This window comes from Phyllobates terribilis, unplaced genomic scaffold (assembly GCF_046119375.1).
Source record: "Phyllobates terribilis strain yellow unplaced genomic scaffold, ASM4611937v1 Scaffold_4__5_contigs__length_816908805, whole genome shotgun sequence".
NCBI classification, from domain to species: Eukaryota; Metazoa; Chordata; class Amphibia; order Anura; family Dendrobatidae; genus Phyllobates; species Phyllobates terribilis.
In genome coordinates this window covers 799,735,290-799,754,738 of record NW_027362764.1, presented here as the reverse complement: position 1 = coordinate 799,754,738, position 19,449 = coordinate 799,735,290, and the positions used below count along the sequence as shown (strand labels likewise).

General features: G+C 51.8%; 1 protein-coding gene across 30 annotated transcripts in view; it reads left to right on the top strand.

Annotated features, from left to right (window-relative positions):
* The window catches only part of SCRIB (scribble planar cell polarity protein), a 185,625-nt gene that overhangs the window by 155,042 nt on the left and 11,134 nt on the right, over positions 1-19,449 (top strand). For 28 of the 30 annotated variants that reach the window (XR_012320202.1, XR_012320197.1, XR_012320195.1 and 25 more), the window contains 2 exons: positions 4,967-5,041; positions 5,750-5,801. Coding sequence is in view for 20 of the 30 variants with exons in the window: in XM_073680016.1 (XP_073536117.1) it covers positions 4,967-5,041; positions 5,750-5,801 (127 nt within the window). In the remaining 10 variants the exon portion in view is untranslated. The remainder of the gene's footprint in view (positions 1-4,966; positions 5,042-5,749; positions 5,802-19,449) is intronic. The other 2 variants (XM_073680019.1, XM_073680025.1) reach the window with 1 other exon arrangement.

Genomic DNA, 19,449 nt, shown 5'->3' with positions numbered 1-19,449 from the left:
TTTGCGTGCTTCCTCATGCCCTTCTACTGTGTGACTTCTCCCTCTCTCCTTTACGTGCTTCCTCATGCCCTTCTACTGTGTGACTTCTTCTCCCTTTCTCCTTTGATTGCTTCCTCATGCCCTTCTTCTGTGTGACTTCTCCCTCGCTCCTTTGCGTGCTTCCTCATGCCCTTCTTCTGTGTGACTTCTTCTCCCTCTCTCCTCTGAATGCTTCCTCATGCCCTTCTACTGTGTGACTTCTTCTCCCTTTCTCCTTTGATTGCTTCCTCATGCCCTTCTTCTGTGTGACTTCTCCCTCTCTCCTTTGCGCGTTTCCTCATGCCCTTCTTCTGTGTGACTTCTTCCACCTCGCTCCTTTGCGTGCTTCCTCATTCCCTTCTTCTGTGTGACTACTTCCCCCTCGCTACTTTGCGTGCTTCCTCATTCCCTTCTTCTGTGTGACTTCTTCCACCTCGCTCCTTTGCGTGCTTCCTCATTCCCTTCTGTGTGACTCTTCCCCCTCGCTCCTTTGCGTGCTTCCTCTTTCCCTTCTTCTGTGTGACTTCTCCCTCGCTCATATGCGTGCTTCCTCATGCACTTCTTCTGTGTGACTTCTTCCACCTCTCTCCTTTGCTTGCTTGCTCATGCGCCTCTTCTGTTATTTCTTCCCCCTCGCTCCTTTGCGTGCTTCCTCATGCCCTTCTTCTGTTACTTCTTCCCCCTCGCTCCTTTGCGTGCTTGCTCATGCTCTTCTTCTGTTACTTCTTCCCCCTCGCTCCTTTGCGTGCTTCCTCATGTTCTTCTTCTGTTACTTCTTCCCCCTCGCTCCTTTGCGTTCTTCCTTATGCCCTTCTTCTGTGTGACTTCTTCCCCCTCCCTCCTTTGCGTGCTTCCTCATGCCCTTCTTCTGTGACTCCTTCCCCCTCGCTCCTTTGCGTCCTTCCTCATGCCCTTCTTCTGTGTGAGTCCTTCCCCCTCTCTCCTTTGCGTGCTACCTCATGCCCTTCTTCTGTGTGACTTCTTTTCCCTCTCTCCTTTGAATGCTTCCTCATGCCCTTCTTCTGTGTGACTTCTTTTCCCTCTCTCCTTTGAATGCTTCCTCATGCCCTTCTTCTGTGTGACTTCTTCCACCTCGCTCCTTTGCGTGCTTCCTCATTCCCTTCTTCTGTGTGACTTCTTCCCCCTCGCTACTTTGCGTGATTCCTCATTCCCTTCTTCTGTGTGACTTCTTCCACATCGCTCCTTTGCGTGCTTCCTCATTCCCTTCTTCTGTGTGACTTCTTCCACCTCGCTCCTTTGCGTGCTTCCTCATTCCCGTCTTCTGTGTTACTTCTTCCCCCTCGCTCCTTTGCATGCTTCCTCATTACCTTCTTCTGTGTGACTTCTCCCTCGCTCCTTTGCGTGCTTCCTCATGCCCTTTTTCTGTGTGACTTCTTTTCCCTCTCTCCTTTGAATGCTTCCTCATGCCCTTCTTCTGTGTGACTTCTTTTCCCTCTCTCTTTTGAATGCTTCCTCATGCCCTTCTTCTGTGTGACTTCTTCCACCTCGCTCCTTTGCGTACTTCCTCATTCCCTTCTTCTGTGTGACTTCTTCCCCCTCGCTACTTTGCGTGCTTCCTCATTCCTTTCTTCTGTGTGACTTCTTCCACCTCGCTCCTTTGCGTGCTTCCTCATTCCCTTCTTCTGTGTGACTTCTTCCACCTTCCTCCTTTGCATGCTTCCTCATTCCCTTCTTCTGTGTGACTTCTTCCACCTCTCTCCTTTGCGTGCTTCCTCATTCCCTTCTTCTGTGTTACTTCTTCCCCCTCGCTCCTTTGCGTGCTTCCTCATTCCCTTCTTCTGTGTGACTTCTCCCTCGCTCCTTTTTGTGCTTCCTCATGCCCTTCTTCTGTGTGACTTCTCCCTCTCTCCTTTGCGTCCTTCCTCATGCCCTTCTACTGTGTGACTTCTTCTCCCTCTCTCCTCTGAATGCTTCCTCATGCCCTTCTACTGTGTGACTTCTACTCCCTTTCTCCTTTGATTGCTTCCTCATGCCCTTCTTCTGTGTGACTTCTTCCCCCTCTCTCCTTTGCGTGCTTCCTCATGCCCTTCTTCTGTGTGACTTCTTCCACCTTCCTCCTTTGCGTGCTTCCTCATTCCCTTCTTCTGTGTGATTTCTTCCACCTCCCTCCTTTGCGTGCTTCCTCATGCCCTTCTTCTGTGACTCCTTCCCCCTCGCTCCTTTGCGTCCTTCCTCATGCCCTTCTTCTGTGTGAGTCCTTCCCCCTCGCTCCTTTGCGTGCTTCCTCATGCCCTTCTTCTGTGTGACTTCTCCCTCACTCCTTTGCATGCTTCCTCATGCCCTTCTTCTGTGTGACTGCTTCTCCCTCGCTCCTTTGCGTGCTTCCTCGTGCCCTTCTACTGTGTGACGACTTCTCCCTTTCTTCTTTGATTGCTTCCTCATGCCCTTCTTCTGTGTGACTTCTCCCTCTCTCCTTTGCGTGTTTCCTTATGCCCTTCTTCTGTGTGACTTCTCCCTCTCTCCTTTGCGTGTTTCCTCATGCCCTTCTTCTGTGTGACTTCTTCCACCTCGCTCCTTTGCGTGCTTCCTCATTCCCTTCTTCTGTGTGACTTCTTCCACCTCTCTCCTTTGCGTGCTTCCTCATTCCCTTCTTCTGTTTGACTCTTCCCCCTCGCTCATTTGCGTGCTTCCTCATGCACTTCTTCTGTGACTTCTTCCACCTCGCTCCTTTGCGTGCTTGCTCATGCGCCTCTTCTGTTACTTCTTCCCCCTCGCTCCTTTGCGTGCTTCCTCATGCCCTTCTTCTGTTACTTCTTCCCCCTCGCTCCTTTGCGTGCTTGCTCATGCTCTTCTTGTGTTACTTCTTCCCCCTCGCTCCTTTGCGTTCTTCCTTATGCCCTTCTTCTGTGTGACTTCTTCCCCCTCCCTCCTTTGCGTGCTTCCTCATGCCCTTCTTCTGTGTGACTTCTTACTCCTCGCTCCTTTGCGTGCTTCCTCATGCCCTTCTTCTGTGTGACTCCTTCCCCCTCGCTCCTTTGCGTGCTTCCTCATGCCCTTCTTCTGTGTGACTTCTCCCTCGCTCCTTTGCGTGCTTCCTCATGCCCTTCTTCTGTGTGACCTCTTTTCCCTCTCTCCTTTGAATGCTTCCTCATGCCCTTCTTCTGTGTGACTTCTTCCACCTCGCTCCTTTGCGTGCTACCTCATTCCCTTCTTCTGTGTGACTTCTTCCCCCTCGCTCCTTTGCGTGCTTCCTCATTCCCTTCTTCTGTGTGACTTCTCCCTCGCTCCTTTGCATGCTTCCTCATGCCCTTCTTCTGTGTGACTTCTTCTCCCTCGCTCCTTTGCGTGCTTCCTCATGCACTTCTTCTCTGTGACTTCTTCCCCCTCGCTCCTTTGTGTGCTTCTTCATGCCCTTCTTCTCTGTGACTTCTTCCCCCTCGCTCCTTTGCGTCCTTCCTCATGCCCTTCTTCTGTGTTACTCCTTCCCCCTCGCTCCTTTGCGTGCTTCCTCATTCCCTTCTTCTGTGTGACTTCTTCCTCCTCGCTCCTTTGCGTGCTTCCTCATGCCCTTCTTCTGTGTTACTCCTTCCCCATCGCTCCTTTGCGTGCTTCCTCATGCCCTTCTTCTCTGTTACTCCTTCCCCCTCGCTCCTTTGCGTGCTTCCTCATTCCCTTCTTCTGTGTGACTTCTTCCCCCTCGCTCCTTTGCGTGCTTCCTCATGCTCTTCTTCTGTGTGACTTCTTCCCCCTCGCTCCTTTGCATGCTTCCTCATTCCCTTCTTCTGTGTGACTTCTTCCCCCTCGCTCCTTTGCATGCTTCCTCATTCCCTTCTTCTGTGTGACTTCTTCCCCCTCGCTCCTTTGCGTGCTTCCTCATTCCCTTCTTCTGTGTGACTTCTTCCCCCTCGCTCCTTTGCGTGCTTCCTCATTCCCTTCTTCTGTGTGACTTCTTCCCCCTCGCTCCTTTGCGTGCTTCCTCATTCCCTTCTTCTGTGTGACTTCTTCCACCTCGCTCCTTTGCTGCTTCCTCATTCCCTTCTTCTGTGTGACTTCTTCTCCCTCGCTCCTTTGCGTGCTTCCTCATTCCCTTCTTCTGTGTGACTTCTTCCCCTTCGCTCCTTTGCGTGCTTCCTCATTCCCTTCTTCTGTGTGACTTCTTCCACCTCGCTCCTTTGCGTGCTTCCTCATTCCCTTCTTCTGTGTGACTTCTTCCCCCTCGCTCCTTTGCGTGCTTCCTCATTCCCTTCTTCTGTGTGACTTCTTCCACCTCGCTCCTTTGCGTGCTTCCTCATGCTCTTCTTCTGTGTGACTTCTTCCCCCTCGCTCCTTTGCGTGCTTCCTCATGCCCTTCTTCTGTGTGACTTCTTCCACCTCGCTCCTTTGCGTGCTTCCTCATTCCCTTCTTCTGTGTGACTTCTTCCACCTCGCTCCTTTGCGTGCTTCCTCATTCCCTTCTTCTGTGTGACTTCTTCCCCCTCGCTCCTTTGCGTGCTTCCTCATTCCCTTCTTCTGTGTGACTTCTTCCCCCTCGCTCCTTTGCGTGCTTCCTCATTCCCTTCTTCTGTGTGACTTCTTCCCCCTCGCTCCTTTGCGTGCTTCCTCATTCCCTTCTTCTGTGTGACTTCTTCCACCTCGCTCCTTTGCGTGCTTCCTCATGCTCTTCTTCTGTGTGACTTCTTCCCCCTCGCTCCTTTGCGTGCTTCCTCATTCCCTTCTTCTGTGTGACTTCTTCCCCCTCGCTCCTTTGCGTGCTTCCTCATGCTCTTCTTCTGTGTGACTTCTTCCCCCTCGCTCCTTTGCGTGCTTCCTCATTCCCTTCTTCTGTGTGACTTCTTCCCCCTCGCTCCTTTGCGTGCTTCCTCATGTTCTTCTTCTGTGTTACTCCTTCCCCCTCGCTCCTTTGCGTGCTTCCCCATGCCCTTCTCCGTGTTGTCCGCCGTCTCCTCCATGCTTGTCGCCTTCTCTTACCGCTTGCTCTGCCTTCCAGTCTCTCTCAGACAAGAAGTTTGACTACAGAGAGTTTGCTGCTATCCCGTCTTCCAAACCCGTGTATGAGATCCAGGTACCGCTGCTGCTGCTGCTGCATGTTCTCACACCATGGACCAGAACCGGCCCGTGTCTGGTGCCATCCTCTCCTGGTGGTCAGCGCCAGCACTGGGGGTTGTAGTGATGGATGAGGGGGGTTGTGGTGTCTTGTGCTGTCCTCTCCTGGTGGTCAGGGCCAGCACTGGGGGGGTTGTGGTGTTTGTGTTTGGTTTTGGCTTTCTCATTTCATTAACACCTCTTGATGACATCACATAAGATGAAGCCAAGAAAGCTGCGACAGGTCCATAATCTCCACTGATGGCAGCTCTGCTCTCCACTCACATCCAGAGCTGCAGTCTCAGTCCTTCCAGTTTTCTCTTGATTCTCAGGATCGCAGAAGACTTGGCTTGTCTGATGGCTTGTGGTCGCTCAGGACGTCTCCTCTCTGCATCTTGCAGCTCAACTCATCAGTGAGCAGAACTGTGACTGCAGCTTTGGATGTGACTGGAGAGTATAAGATGCTGCTCAGAACAAGGGAGGTAGTGCAGAGATCCACAACATCACATCTTTGGGCGATTGCGCCATTGCTGGAGTAAACTAGTCAGCGTATAGACCGCTGTGCAAGTGGTGACCTCTTGTGGTGTGCTCTGTGTTTCCTGCGCTACGCTGCTGCTTGTGGTGTGTGGCTGCATGCTTCCCCCGCCAGTTTGCTTCACCGCATTAATCGCCCCTTTCTGGTTTCTAGTCCCCAGATGCAACGTCCGGCTCAAAATACATAGAGGATGGCAGAATATCAGGTAAGGGTATGAATACTAGCGGAAGGTGTGGGGTCTATCTAGATACCAGTGACGCTGTATATCCTGCCTTATCCCTGACTAGATGACATGTACGGCTCCTGGTACAGGGGAGACGCTGTATATCCTGCCTTATCCCTGACTAGATGACATGTACGGCTCCTGGTACAGGAGAGACGCTGTATATCCTGCCTTATCCCTGACTAGATGACATGTACGGCTCCTGGTACAGGAGAGACGCTGTATATCCTGCCTTATCCCTGACTAGATGACATGTACGGCTCCTGGTACAGGAGAGACGCTGTATATCCTGCCTTATCCCTGACTAGATGACATGTACGGCCCCTGGTACAGGGGAGACGCTGTATATCCTGCCTTATCCCTGACTAGATGACATGTACGGCTCCTGGTACAGGGGAGACGCTGTATATCCTGCCTTATTCCTGACTAGATGACATGTACGGCTCCTGGTACAGGGGAGACGCTGTATATCCTGCCTTATCCCTGACTAGATGACATGTACGGCTCCTGGTACAGGAGAGACGCTGTATATCCTGCCTTATCCCTGACTAGATGACATGTACGGCTCCTGGTACAGGGGAGACGCTGTATATCCTGCCTTATCCCTGACTAGATGACATGTACGGCTCCTGGTACAGGGGAGACGCTGTATATCCTGCCTTATTCCTGACTAGATGACATGTACGGCTCCTGGTACAGGGGAGACGCTGTATATCCTGCCTTATCCCTGACTAGATGACATGTACGGCTCCTGGTACAGGGGAGACGCTGTATATCCTGCCTTATCCCTGACTAGATGACATGTACGGCTCCTGGTACAGAGGAGACGCTGTATATCCTGCCTTATCCCTGACTAGATGACATGTACGTCTCCTGATACAGGGGAGACGCTGTATATCCTGCCTTATCCCTGACTAGATGACATGTACGGCTCCTGGTACAGAGGAGACGCTGTATATCCTGCCTTATCCCTGACTAGATGACATGTACGTCTCCTGATACAGGGGAGACGCTGTATATCCTGCCTTATCCCTGACTAGATGACATGTACGGCTCCTGGTACAGGAGAGACGCTGTATATCCTGCCTTATCCCTGACTAGATGACATGTACGACTCCTGGTACAGGGGAGACGCTGTATATCCTGCCTTATCCCTGACTAGATGACATGTACGGCTCCTGGTACAGGGGAGACGCTGTATATCCTGCCTTATCCCTGACTAGATGACATGTACGGCTCCTGGTACAGAGGAGACGCTGTATATCCTGCCTTATCCCTGACTAGATGACATGTACGGCTCCTGGTACAGGGGAGACGCTGTATATCCTGCCTTATCCCTGACTAGATGACATGTACGGCTCCTGGTACAGGGGAGACGCTGTATATCCTGCCTTATCCCTGACTAGATGACATGTACGGCTCCTGGTACAGGGGAGACGCTGTATATCCTGCCTTATCCCTGACTAGATGACATGTACGGCTCCTGGTACAGGGGAGACGCTGTATATCCTGCCTTATCCCTGACTAGATGACATGTACGGCTCCTGGTACAGAGGAGACGCTGTATATCCTGCCTTATCCCTGACTAGATGACATGTACGGCTCCTGGTACAGGGGAGACGCTGTATATCCTGCCTTATCCCTGACTAGATGACATGTACGGCTCCTGGTGCAGAGGAGATCCTGCCTTATCCCTGACTAGATGACATGTACGGCTCCTGGTACAGGGGAGACGCTGTATATCCTGCCTTATCCCTGACTAGATGACATGTACGGCTCCTGGTACAGAGGAGACGCTGTATATCCTGCCTTATCCCTGACTAGATGACATGTACGGCTCCTGGTACAGGAGAGACGCTGTATATCCTGCCTTATCCCTGACTAGATGACATGTACGGCTCCTGGTACAGGAGAGACGCTGTATATCCTGCCTTATCCCTGACTAGATGACATGTACGGCTCCTGGTACAGAGGAGACGCTGTATATCCTGCCTTATCCCGGACTAGATGACATGTACGGCTCCTGGTACAGGGGAGACGCTGTATATCCTGCCTTATCCCTGACTAGATGACATGTACGGCTCCTGGTACAGGGGAGACGCTGTATATCCTGCCTTATCCCTGACTAGATGACATGTACGGCTCCTGGGACAGAGGAGACGCTGTATATCCTGCCTTATCCCTGACTAGATGACATGTACGGCTCCTGGTACAGAGGAGACGCTGTATATCCTGCCTTATCCCTGACTAGATGACATGTACGTCTCCTGGTACAGGGGGAGACGCTGTATATCCTGCCTTATCCCTGACTAGATGACATGTACGGCTCCTGGTACAGAGGAGACGCTGTATATCCTGCCTTATTCCTGACTAGATGACATGTACGGCTCCTGGTACAGAGGAGACGCTGTATATCCTGCCTTATCCCTGACTAGATGACATGTACGGCTCCTGGTACAGAGGAGACGCTGTATATCCTGCCTTATCCCTGACTAGATGACATGTACGGCTCCTGGTACAGAGGAGACGCTGTATATCCTGCCTTATCCCTGACTAGATGACATGTACGGCTCCTGGTACAGGGGAGACGCTGTATATCCTGCCTTATCCCTGACTAGATGACATGTACGGCTCCTGGTACAGAGGAGACGCTGTATATCCTGCCTTATCCCTGACTAGATGACATGTACGGCTCCTGGTACAGGGGAGACGCTGTATATCCTGCCTTATCCCTGACTAGATGACATGTACGGGCTCCTGGTACAGAGGAGACGCTGTATATCCTGCCTTATCCCTGACTAGATGACATGTACGGCTCCTGGTACAGAGGAGACGCTGTATATCCTGCCTTATCCCTGACTAGATGACATGTACGGCTCCTGGTACAGAGGAGACGCTGTATATCCTGCCTTATCCCTGACTAGATGACATGTACGGCTCCTGGTACAGGGGAGACGCTGTATATCCTGCCTTATCCCTGACTAGATGACATGTACGGCTCCTGGTACAGGGGAGACGCTGTATATCCTGCCTTATCCCTGACTAGATGACATGTACGGCTCCTGGTACAGAGGAGACGCTGTATATCCTGCCTTATCCCTGACTAGATGACATGTACGGCTCCTGGTACAGGGGGAGACGCTGTATATCCTGCCTTATCCCTGACTAGATGACATGTACGGCTCCTGGTACAGGGGAGACGCTGTATATCCTGCCTTATCCCTGACTAGATGACATGTACGGCTCCTGGTACAGGGGAGACGCTGTATATCCTGCCTTATCCCTGACTAGATGACATGTACGGCTCCTGGTACAGGAGAGACGCTGTATATCCTGCCTTATCCCTGACTAGATGACATGTACGGCTCCTGGTACAGGGGAGACGCTGTATATCCTGCCCTATCCCTGACTAGATGACATGTACGGCTCCTGGTACAGGGGAGACGCTGTATATCCTGCCTTATCCCTGACTAGATGACATGTACGGCTCCTGGTACAGAGGAGACGCTGTATATCCTGTCTTATCCCTGACTAGATGACATGTACGGCTCCTGGTACAGGGGAGACGCTGTATATCCTGCCTTATCCCTGACTAGATGACATGTACGGCTCCTGGTACAGGGGAGACGCTGTATATCCTGCCTTATCCCTGACTAGATGACATGTACGGCTCCTGGTACAGGGGAGACGCTGTATATCCTGTCTTATCCCTGACTAGATGACATGTACGGCTCCTGGTACAGGGGAGACGCTGTATATCCTGCCTTATCCCTGACTAGATGACATGTACGGCTCCTGGTACAGAGGAGACGCTGTATATCCTGCCTTATCCCTGACTAGATGACATGTACGGCTCCTGGTACAGGGGAGACGCTGTATATCCTGCCTTATCCCTGACTAGATGACATGTACGGCTCCTGGTACAGAGGAGACGCTGTATATCCTGCCTTATCCCTGACTAGATGACATATACGGCTCCTGGTACAGGGGAGACGCTGTATATCCTGCCTTATCCCTGACTAGATGACATGTACGGCTCCTGGTACAGAGGAGACGCTGTATATCCTGCCTTATCCCTGACTAGATGACATGTACGGCTCCTGGTACAGGGGAGACGCTGTATATCCTGCCTTATCCCTGACTAGATGACATGTACGGCTCCTGGTACAGGGGAGACGCTGTATATCCTGCCTTATCCCTGACTAGATGACATGTACGGCTCCTGGTACAGAGGAGACGCTGTATATCCTGCCTTATCCCTGACTAGATGACATGTACGGCCCCTGGTACAGAGGAGACGCTGTATATCCTGCCTTATCCCTGACTAGATGACATGTACGGCTCCTGGTACAGGGGAGACGCTGTATATCCTGCCTTATCCCTGACTAGATGACATGTACGGCTCCTGGTACAGGGGAGACGCTGTATATCCTGCCTTATCCCTGACTAGATGACATGTACGGCTCCTGGTACAGGAGAGACGCTGTATATCCTGCCTTATCCCTGACTAGATGACATGTACGGCTCCTGGTACAGAGGAGACGCTGTATATCCTGCCTTATCCCTGACTAGATGACATGTACGGCTCCTGGTACAGAGGAGACGCTGTATATCCTGCCTTATCCCTGACTAGATGACATGTACGGCTCCTGGTACAGGGGAGACGCTGTATATCCTGCCTTATCCCTGACTAGATGACATGTACGGCTCCTGGTACAGGGGAGACGCTGTATATCCTGCCTTATCCCTGACTAGATGACATGTACGGCTCCTGGTACAGTGGAGACGCTGTATATCCTGCCTTATCCCTGACTAGATGACATGTACGGCTCCTGGTACAGGGGAGACGCTGTATATCCTGCCTTATCCCTGACTAGATGACATGTACGGCTCCTGGTACAGGGAGACGCTGTATATCCTGCCTTATCCCTGACTAGATGACATGTACGGCTCCTGGTACAGGGGAGACGCTGTATATCCTGCCTTATCCCTGACTAGATGACATGTACGGCCCTGGTACAGAGGAGACGCTGTATATCCTGCCTTATCCCTGACTAGATGACATGTACGGCCCCTGGTACAGAGGAGACGCTGTATATCCTGCCTTATCCCTGACTAGATGACATGTACGGCCCCTGGTACAGGGCAGACGCTGTATATCCTGCCTTATCCCTGACTAGATGACATGTACGGCTCCTGGTACAGAGGAGACGCTGTATATCCTGCCTTATCCCTGACTAGATGACATGTACGGCTCCTGGTACAGGGGAGACGCTGTATATCCTGCCTTATCCCTGACTAGATGACATGTACGGCTCCTGGTACAGGGGAGACGCTGTATATCCTGCCTTATTCCTGACTAGATGACATGTACGGCTCCTGGTACAGAGGAGACGCTGTATATCCTGCCTTATCCCTGACTAGATGACATGTACGGCTCCTGGTGCAGGGGAGACGCTGTATATCCTGCCTTATCCCTGACTAGATGACATGTACGGCTCCTGGTACAGAGGAGACGCTGTATATCCTGCCTTATCCCTGACTAGATGACATGTACGGCTCCTGGTACAGTGGAGACGCTGTATATCCTGCCTTATCCCTGACTAGATGACATGTACGGCTCCTGGTACAGGGGAGACGCTGTATATCCTGCCTTATCCCTGACTAGATGACATGTACGGCTCCTGGTGCAGTGGAGACGCTGTATATCCTGTCTTATCCCTGACTAGATGACATGTACGGCTCCTGGTACAGGGGAGACGCTGTATATCCTGCCTTATCCCTGACTAGATGACATGTACGGCTCCTGGTACAGGGGAGACGCTGTATATCCTGCCTTATCCCTGACTAGATGACATGTACGGCTCCTGGTACAGAGGAGACGCTGTATATCCTGCCTTATCCCTGACTAGATGACATGTACGGCTCCTGGTACAGGGAGACGCTGTATATCCTGCCTTATCCCTGACTAGATGACATGTACGGCTCCTGGTACAGGGGAGACGCTGTATATCCTGCCTTATTCCTGACTAGATGACATGTACGGCTCCTGGTACAGAGGAGACGCTGTATATCCTGCCTTATCCCTGACTAGATGACATGTACGGCTCCTGGTGCAGGGGAGACGCTGTATATCCTGCCTTATCCCTGACTAGATGACATGTACGGCTCCTGGTACAGGGGAGACGCTGTATATCCTGCCTTATTCCTGACTAGATGACATGTACGGCTCCTGGTACAGAGGAGACGCTGTATATCCTGCCTTATCCCTGACTAGATGACATGTACGGCTCCTGGTGCAGGGGAGACGCTGTATATCCTGCCTTATCCCTGACTAGATGACATGTACGGCTCCTGGTACAGGGGAGACGCTGTATATCCTGCCTTATCCCTGACTAGATGACATGTACGGCTCCTGGTGCAGGGGAGACGCTGTATATCCTGCCTTATCCCTGACTAGATGACATGTACGGCTCCTGGTACAGGGGAGACGCTGTATATCCTGCCTTATTCCTGACTAGATGACATGTACGGCTCCTGGTACAGAGGAGACGCTGTATATCCTGCCTTATCCCTGACTAGATGACATGTTCGGCTCCTGGTACAGAGGAGACGCTGTATATCCTGCCTTATCCCTGACTAGATGACATGTACGGCTCCTGGTACAGGGGAGACGCTGTATATCCTGCCTTATCCCTGACTAGATGACATGTACGGCTCCTGGTACAGAGGAGACGCTGTATATCCTGCCTTATCCCTGACTAGATGACATGTACGGCTCCTGGTACAGGAGAGACGCTGTATATCCTGCCTTATCCCTGACTAGATGACATGTACGGCTCCTGGTGCAGAGGAGACGCTGTATATCCTGCCTTATCCCTGACTAGATGACATGTACGGCTCCTGGTACAGAGGAGACGCTGTATATCCTGCCTTATCCCTGACTAGATGACATGTACGGCTCCTGGTACAGGGGAGACGCTGTATATCCTGCCTTATCCCTGACTAGATGACATGTACGGCTCCTGGTACAGAGGAGACGCTGTATATCCTGCCTTATCCCTGACTAGATGACATGTACGGCTCCTGGTACAGGGGAGACGCTGTATATCCTTCCTTATCCCTGACTAGATGACATGTACGGCTCCTGGTACAGGGGAGACGCTGTATATCCTGCCTTATCCCTGACTAGATGACATGTACGGCTCCTGGTACAGGAGAGACGCTGTATATCCTGCCTTATCCCTGACTAGATGACATGTACGGCTCCTGGTGCAGAGGAGATCCTGCCTTATCCCTGACTAGATGACATGTACGGCTCCTGGTACAGGGGAGACGCTGTATATCCTGCCTTATCCCTGACTAGATGACATGTACGGCTCCTGGTACAGGGGAGACGCTGTATATCCTGCCTTATCCCTGACTAGATGACATGTACGGCTCCTGGTACAGGAGAGACGCTGTATATCCTGCCTTATCCCTGACTAGATGACATGTACGGCTCCTGGTACAGGGGAGACGCTGTATATCCTGCCTTATCCCTGACTAGATGACATGTACGGCTCCTGGTACAGAGGAGACGCTGTATATCCTGCCTTATCCCTGATTAGATGACATGTACGGCTCCTGGTACAGAGGAGACGCTGTATATCCTGCCTTATCCCTGACTAGATGACATGTACGGCTCCTGGTACAGGGGAGACGCTGTATATCCTGCCTTATCCCTGACTAGATGACATGTACGGCTCCTGGTACAGGGGAGACGCTGTATATCCTGCCTTATCCCTGACTAGATGACATGTACGGCTCCTGGTACAGGAGAGACGCTGTATATCCTGCCTTATCCCTGACTAGATGACATGTACGGCTCCTGGTACAGGAGAGACGCTGTATATCCTGCCTTATCCCTGACTAGATGACATGTACGGCTCCTGGTACAGGGGAGACGCTGTATATCCTGCCTTATCCCTGACTAGATGACATGTACGGCTCCTGGTACAGGGGAGACGCTGTATATCCTGCCTTATCCCTGACTAGATGACATGTACGGCTCCTGGTACAGAGGAGACGCTGTATATCCTGCCTTATCCCTGATTAGATGACATGTATGGCTCCTGGTACAGAGGAGACGCTGTATATCCTGCCTTATCCCTGACTAGATGACATGTACGGCTCCTGGTACAGGGGAGACGCTGTATATCCTGCCTTATCCCTGACTAGATGACATGTACGGCTCCTGGTACAGAGGAGACGCTGTATATCCTGCCTTATCCCTGACTAGATGACATGTACGTCTCCTGGTGCAGGGGAGACGCTGTATATCCTGCCTTATCCCTGACTAGATGACATGTACGGCTCCTGGTACAGGGGAGACGCTGTATATCCTGCCTTATCCCTGACTAGATGACATGTACGGCTCCTGGTACAGGGGAGACGCTGTATATCCTGCCTTATCCCTGACTAGATGACATGTACGGCTCCTGGTACAGGGGAGACGCTGTATATCCTGCCTTATCCCTGACTAGATGACATGTACGGCTCCTGGTACAGAGGAGACGCTGTATATCCTGCCTTATCCCTGACTAGATGACATGTACGGCTCCTGGTACAGGGGAGACGCTGTATATCCTGCCTTATCCCTGACTAGATGACATGTACGTCTCCTGGTGCAGGGGAGACGCTGTATATCCTGCCTTATCCCTGACTAGATGACATGTACGTCTCCTGGTACAGAGGACACGCTGTATATCCTGCCTTATCCCTGACTAGATGACATGTACGGCTCCTGGTACAGGGGAGACGCTGTATATCCTGCCTTATCCCTGACTAGATGACATGTACGGCTCCTGGTACAGGGGAGACGCTGTATATCCTGCCTTATCCCTGACTAGATGACATGTACGGCTCCTGGTGCAGGGGAGACGCTGTATATCCTGCCTTATCCCTGACTAGATGACATGTACGGCTCCTGGTACAGGGGAGACGCTGTATATCCTGCCTTATCCCTGACTAGATGACATGTACGGCTCCTGGTACAGGGGAGACGCTGTATATCCTGCCTTATCCCTGACTAGATGACATGTACGGCTCCTGGTATAGAGGAGACGCTGTATATCCTGCCTTATCCCTGACTAGATGACATGTACGGCTCCTGGTACAGAGGAGACGCTGTATATCCTGCCTTATCCCTGACTAGATGACATGTACGGCTCCTGGTACAGGGGAGACGCTGTATATCCTGCCTTATCCCTGACTAGATGACATGTACGGCTCCTGGTACAGGGGAGACGCTGTATATCCTGCCTTATCCCTGACTAGATGACATGTACGGCTCCTGGTACAGGGGAGACGCTGTATATCCTGCCTTATCCCTGACTAGATGACATGTACGTCTCCTGGTACAGGGGAGACGCTGTATATCCTGCCTTATCCCTGACTAGATGACATGTACGGCTCCTGGTACAGGGGAGACGCTGTATATCCTGCCTTATCCCTGACTAGATGACATGTACGGCTCCTGGTACAGGGGAGACGCTGTATATCCTGCCTTATCCCTGACTAGATGACATGTACGGCTCCTGGTACAGGGGAGACGCTGTATATCCTGCCTTATCCCTGACTAGATGACATGTACGTCTCCTGGTACAGGGGAGACGCTGTATATCCTGCCTTATCCCTGACTAGATGACATGTACGGCTCCTGGTACAGGGGAGACGCTGTATATCCTGCCTTATCCCTGACTAGATGACATGTACGGCTCCTGGTACAGGGGAGACGCTGTATATCCTGCCTTATCCCTGACTAGATGACATGTACGGCTCCTGGTACAGGGGAGACGCTGTATATCCTGCCTTTTCCCTGACTAGATGACATGTACGGCTCCTGATACAGGAGAGACGCTGTATATCCTGCCTTATCCCTGACTAGATGACATGTACGGCTCCTGGTACAGAGGAGACGCTGTATATCCTGCCTTATCCCTGACTAGATGACATGTACGGCTCCTGGTACAGAGGAGACGCTGTATATCCTGCCTTATCCCTGACTAGATGACATGTACGGCTCCTGGTACAGGGGAGACGCTGTATATCCTGCCTTATCCCTGACTAGATGACATGTACGGCTCCTGGTACAGGGGAGACGCTGTATATCCTGCCTTATCCCTGACTAGATGACATGTACGGCTCCTGGTACAGGGGAGACGCTGTATATCCTGCCTTATCCCTGACTAGATGACATGTACGGCTCCTGGTACAGGGGAGACGCTGTATATCCTGCCTTATCCCTGACTAGATGACATGTACGGCTCCTGGTACAGGGAGACGCTGTATATCCTGCCTTATCCCTGACTAGATGACATGTACGGCTCCTGGTACAGAGGAGACGCTGTATATCCTGCCTTATCCCTGACTAGATGACATGTACGGCTCCTGGTACAGAGGAGACGCTGTATATCCTGCCTTATCCCTGACTAGATGACATGTACGTCTCCTGGTACAGGGGAGACGCTGTATATCCTGCCTTATCCCTGACTAGATGACATGTACGGCTCCTGGTACAGGGGAGACGCTGTATATCCTGCCTTATCCCTGACTAGATGACATGTACGTCTCCTGGTACAGGGGAGACGCTGTATATCCTGCCTTATCCCTGACTAGATGACATGTACGGCTCCTGGTACAGGGGAGACGCTGTATATCCTGCCTTATCCCTGACTAGATGACATGTACGGCTTCTGGTACAGAGGAGACGCTGTATATCCTGCCTTATCCCTGACTAGATGACATGTACGGCTCCTGGTACAGAGGAGACGCTGTATATCCTGCCTTATCCCTGACTAGATGACATGTACGGCTCCTGGTACAGAGGAGACGCTGTATATCCTGCCTTATCCCTGACTAGATGACATGTACGGCTCCTGGTACAGGGGAGACGCTGTATATCCTGCCTTATCCCTGACTAGATGACATGTACGGCTCCTGATACAGGAGAGACGCTGTATATCCTGCCTTATCCCTGACTAGATGACATGTACGGCTCCTGGTACAGAGGAGACGCTGTATATCCTGCCTTATCCCTGACTAGATGACATGTACGGCTCCTGGTACAGAGGAGACGCTGTATATCCTGCCTTATCCCTGACTAGATGACATGTACGGCTCCTGGTACAGGGGAGACGCTGTATATCCTGCCTTATCCCTGACTAGATGACATGTACGGCTCCTGGTACAGAGGAGACGCTGTATATCCTGCCTTATCCCTGACTAGATGACATGTACGGCTCCTGGTACAGAGGAGACGCTGTATATCCTGCCTTATCCCTGACTAGATGACATGTACGGCTCCTGGTACAGGGGAGACGCTGTATATCCTGCCTTATCCCTGACTAGATGACATGTACGGCTCCTGGTGCAGAGGAGACGCTGTATATCCTGCCTTATCCCTGACTAGATGACATGTACGGCTCCTGGTACAGGGGAGACGCTGTATATCCTGCCTTATCCCTGACTAGATGACATGTACGGCTCCTGGTACAGGGGAGACGCTGTATATCCTGCCTTATCCCTGACTAGATGACATGTACGGCTCCTGGTACAGAGGAGACGCTGTATATCCTGCCTTATCCCTGACTAGATGACATGTACGGCTCCTGGTACAGGGGAGACGCTGTATATCCTGCCTTATCCCTGACTAGATGACATGTACGGCTCCTGGTACAGAGGAGACGCTGTATATCCTGCCTTATCCCTGACTAGATGACATGTACGGCTCCTGGTACAGGGGAGACGCTGTATATCCTGCCTTATCCCTGACTAGATGACATGTACGGCTCCTGGTACAGAGGAGACGCTGTATATCCTGCCTTATCCCTGACTAGATGACATGTACGGCTCCTGGTACAGAGGAGACGCTGTATATCCTACCTTATCCCTGACTAGATGACATGTACGGCTCCTGGTACAGAGGAGACGCTGTATATCCTGCCTTATCCCTGACTAGATGACATGTACGGCTCCTGGTACAGAGGAGACGCTGTATATCCTGCCTTATCCCTGACTAGATGACATGTACGTCTCCTGGTACAGGGGAGACGCTGTATATCCTGCCTTATCCCTGACTAGATGACATGTACGGCTCCTGGTACAGGGGAGACGCTGTATATCCTGCCTTATCCCTGACTAGATGACATGTACGGCTCCTGGTACAGGGGAGACGCTGTATATCCTGCCTTATCCCTGACTAGATGACATGTACGGCTCCTGGTACAGGGGAGACGCTGTATATCCTGCCTTATCCCTGACTAGATGACATGTACGGCTCCTGGTACAGGGGAGACGCTGTATATCCTGCCTTATCCCTGACTAGATGACATGTACGGCTCCTGGTACAGGGGAGACGCTGTATATCCTGCCTTTTCCCTGACTAGATGACATGTACGGCTCCTGATACAGGGAGACGCTGTATATCCTGCCTTATCCCTGACTAGATGACATGTACGGCTCCTGGTACAGAGGAGACGCTGTATATCCTGCCTTATCCCTGACTAGATGACATGTACGGCTCCTGGTACAGAGGAGACGCTGTATATCCTGCCTTATCCCTGACTAGATGACATGTACGGCTCCTGGTACAGAGGAGACGCTGTATATCCTGCCTTATCCCTGACTAGATGACATGTACGGCTCCTGGTACAGGGGAGACGCTGTATATCCTGCCTTATCCCTGACTAGATGACATGTACGGCTCCTGGTACAGGGGAGACGCTGTATATCCTGCCTTATCCCTGACTAGATGACATGTACGGCTCCTGGTACAGGGGAGACGCTGTATATCCTGCCTTATCCCTGACTAGATGACATGTACGGCTCCTGGTGCAGAGGAGACGCTGTATATCCTGCCTTATCCCTGACTAGATGACATGTACGGCTCCTGGTACAGGGGAGACGCTGTATATCCTGCCTTATCCCTGACTAGATGACATGTACGGCTCCTGGTACAGGGGAGACGCTGTATATCCTGCCTTATCCCTGACTAGATGACATGTACGGCTCCTGGTACAGAGGAGACGCTGTATATCCTGCCTTATCCCTGACTAGATGACATGTACGGCTCCTGGTACAGGGGAGACGCTGTATATCCTGCCTTATCCCTGACTAGATGACATGTACGGCTCCTGGTACAGAGGAGACGCTGTATATCCTGCCTTATCCCTGACTAGATGACATGTACGGCTCCTGGTACAGGGGAGACGCTGTATATCCTGCCTTATCCCTGACTAGATGACATGTACGGCTCCTGGTACAGGGGAGACGCTGTATATCCTGCCTTATCCCTGACTAGATGACATGTACGGCTCCTGGTACAGAGGAGACGCTGTATATCCTGCCTTATCCCTGACTAGATGACATGTACGTCTCCTGGTACAGGGGAGACGCTGTATATCCTGCCTTATCCCTGACTAGATGACATGTACGGCTCCTGGTACAGTGGAGACGCTGTATATCCTGCCTTATCCCTGACTAGATGACATGTACGGCTCCTGGTACAGGGGAGACGCTGTATATCCTGCCTTATCCCTGACTAGATGACATGTACGGCTCCTGGTACAGGGGAGACGCTGTATATCCT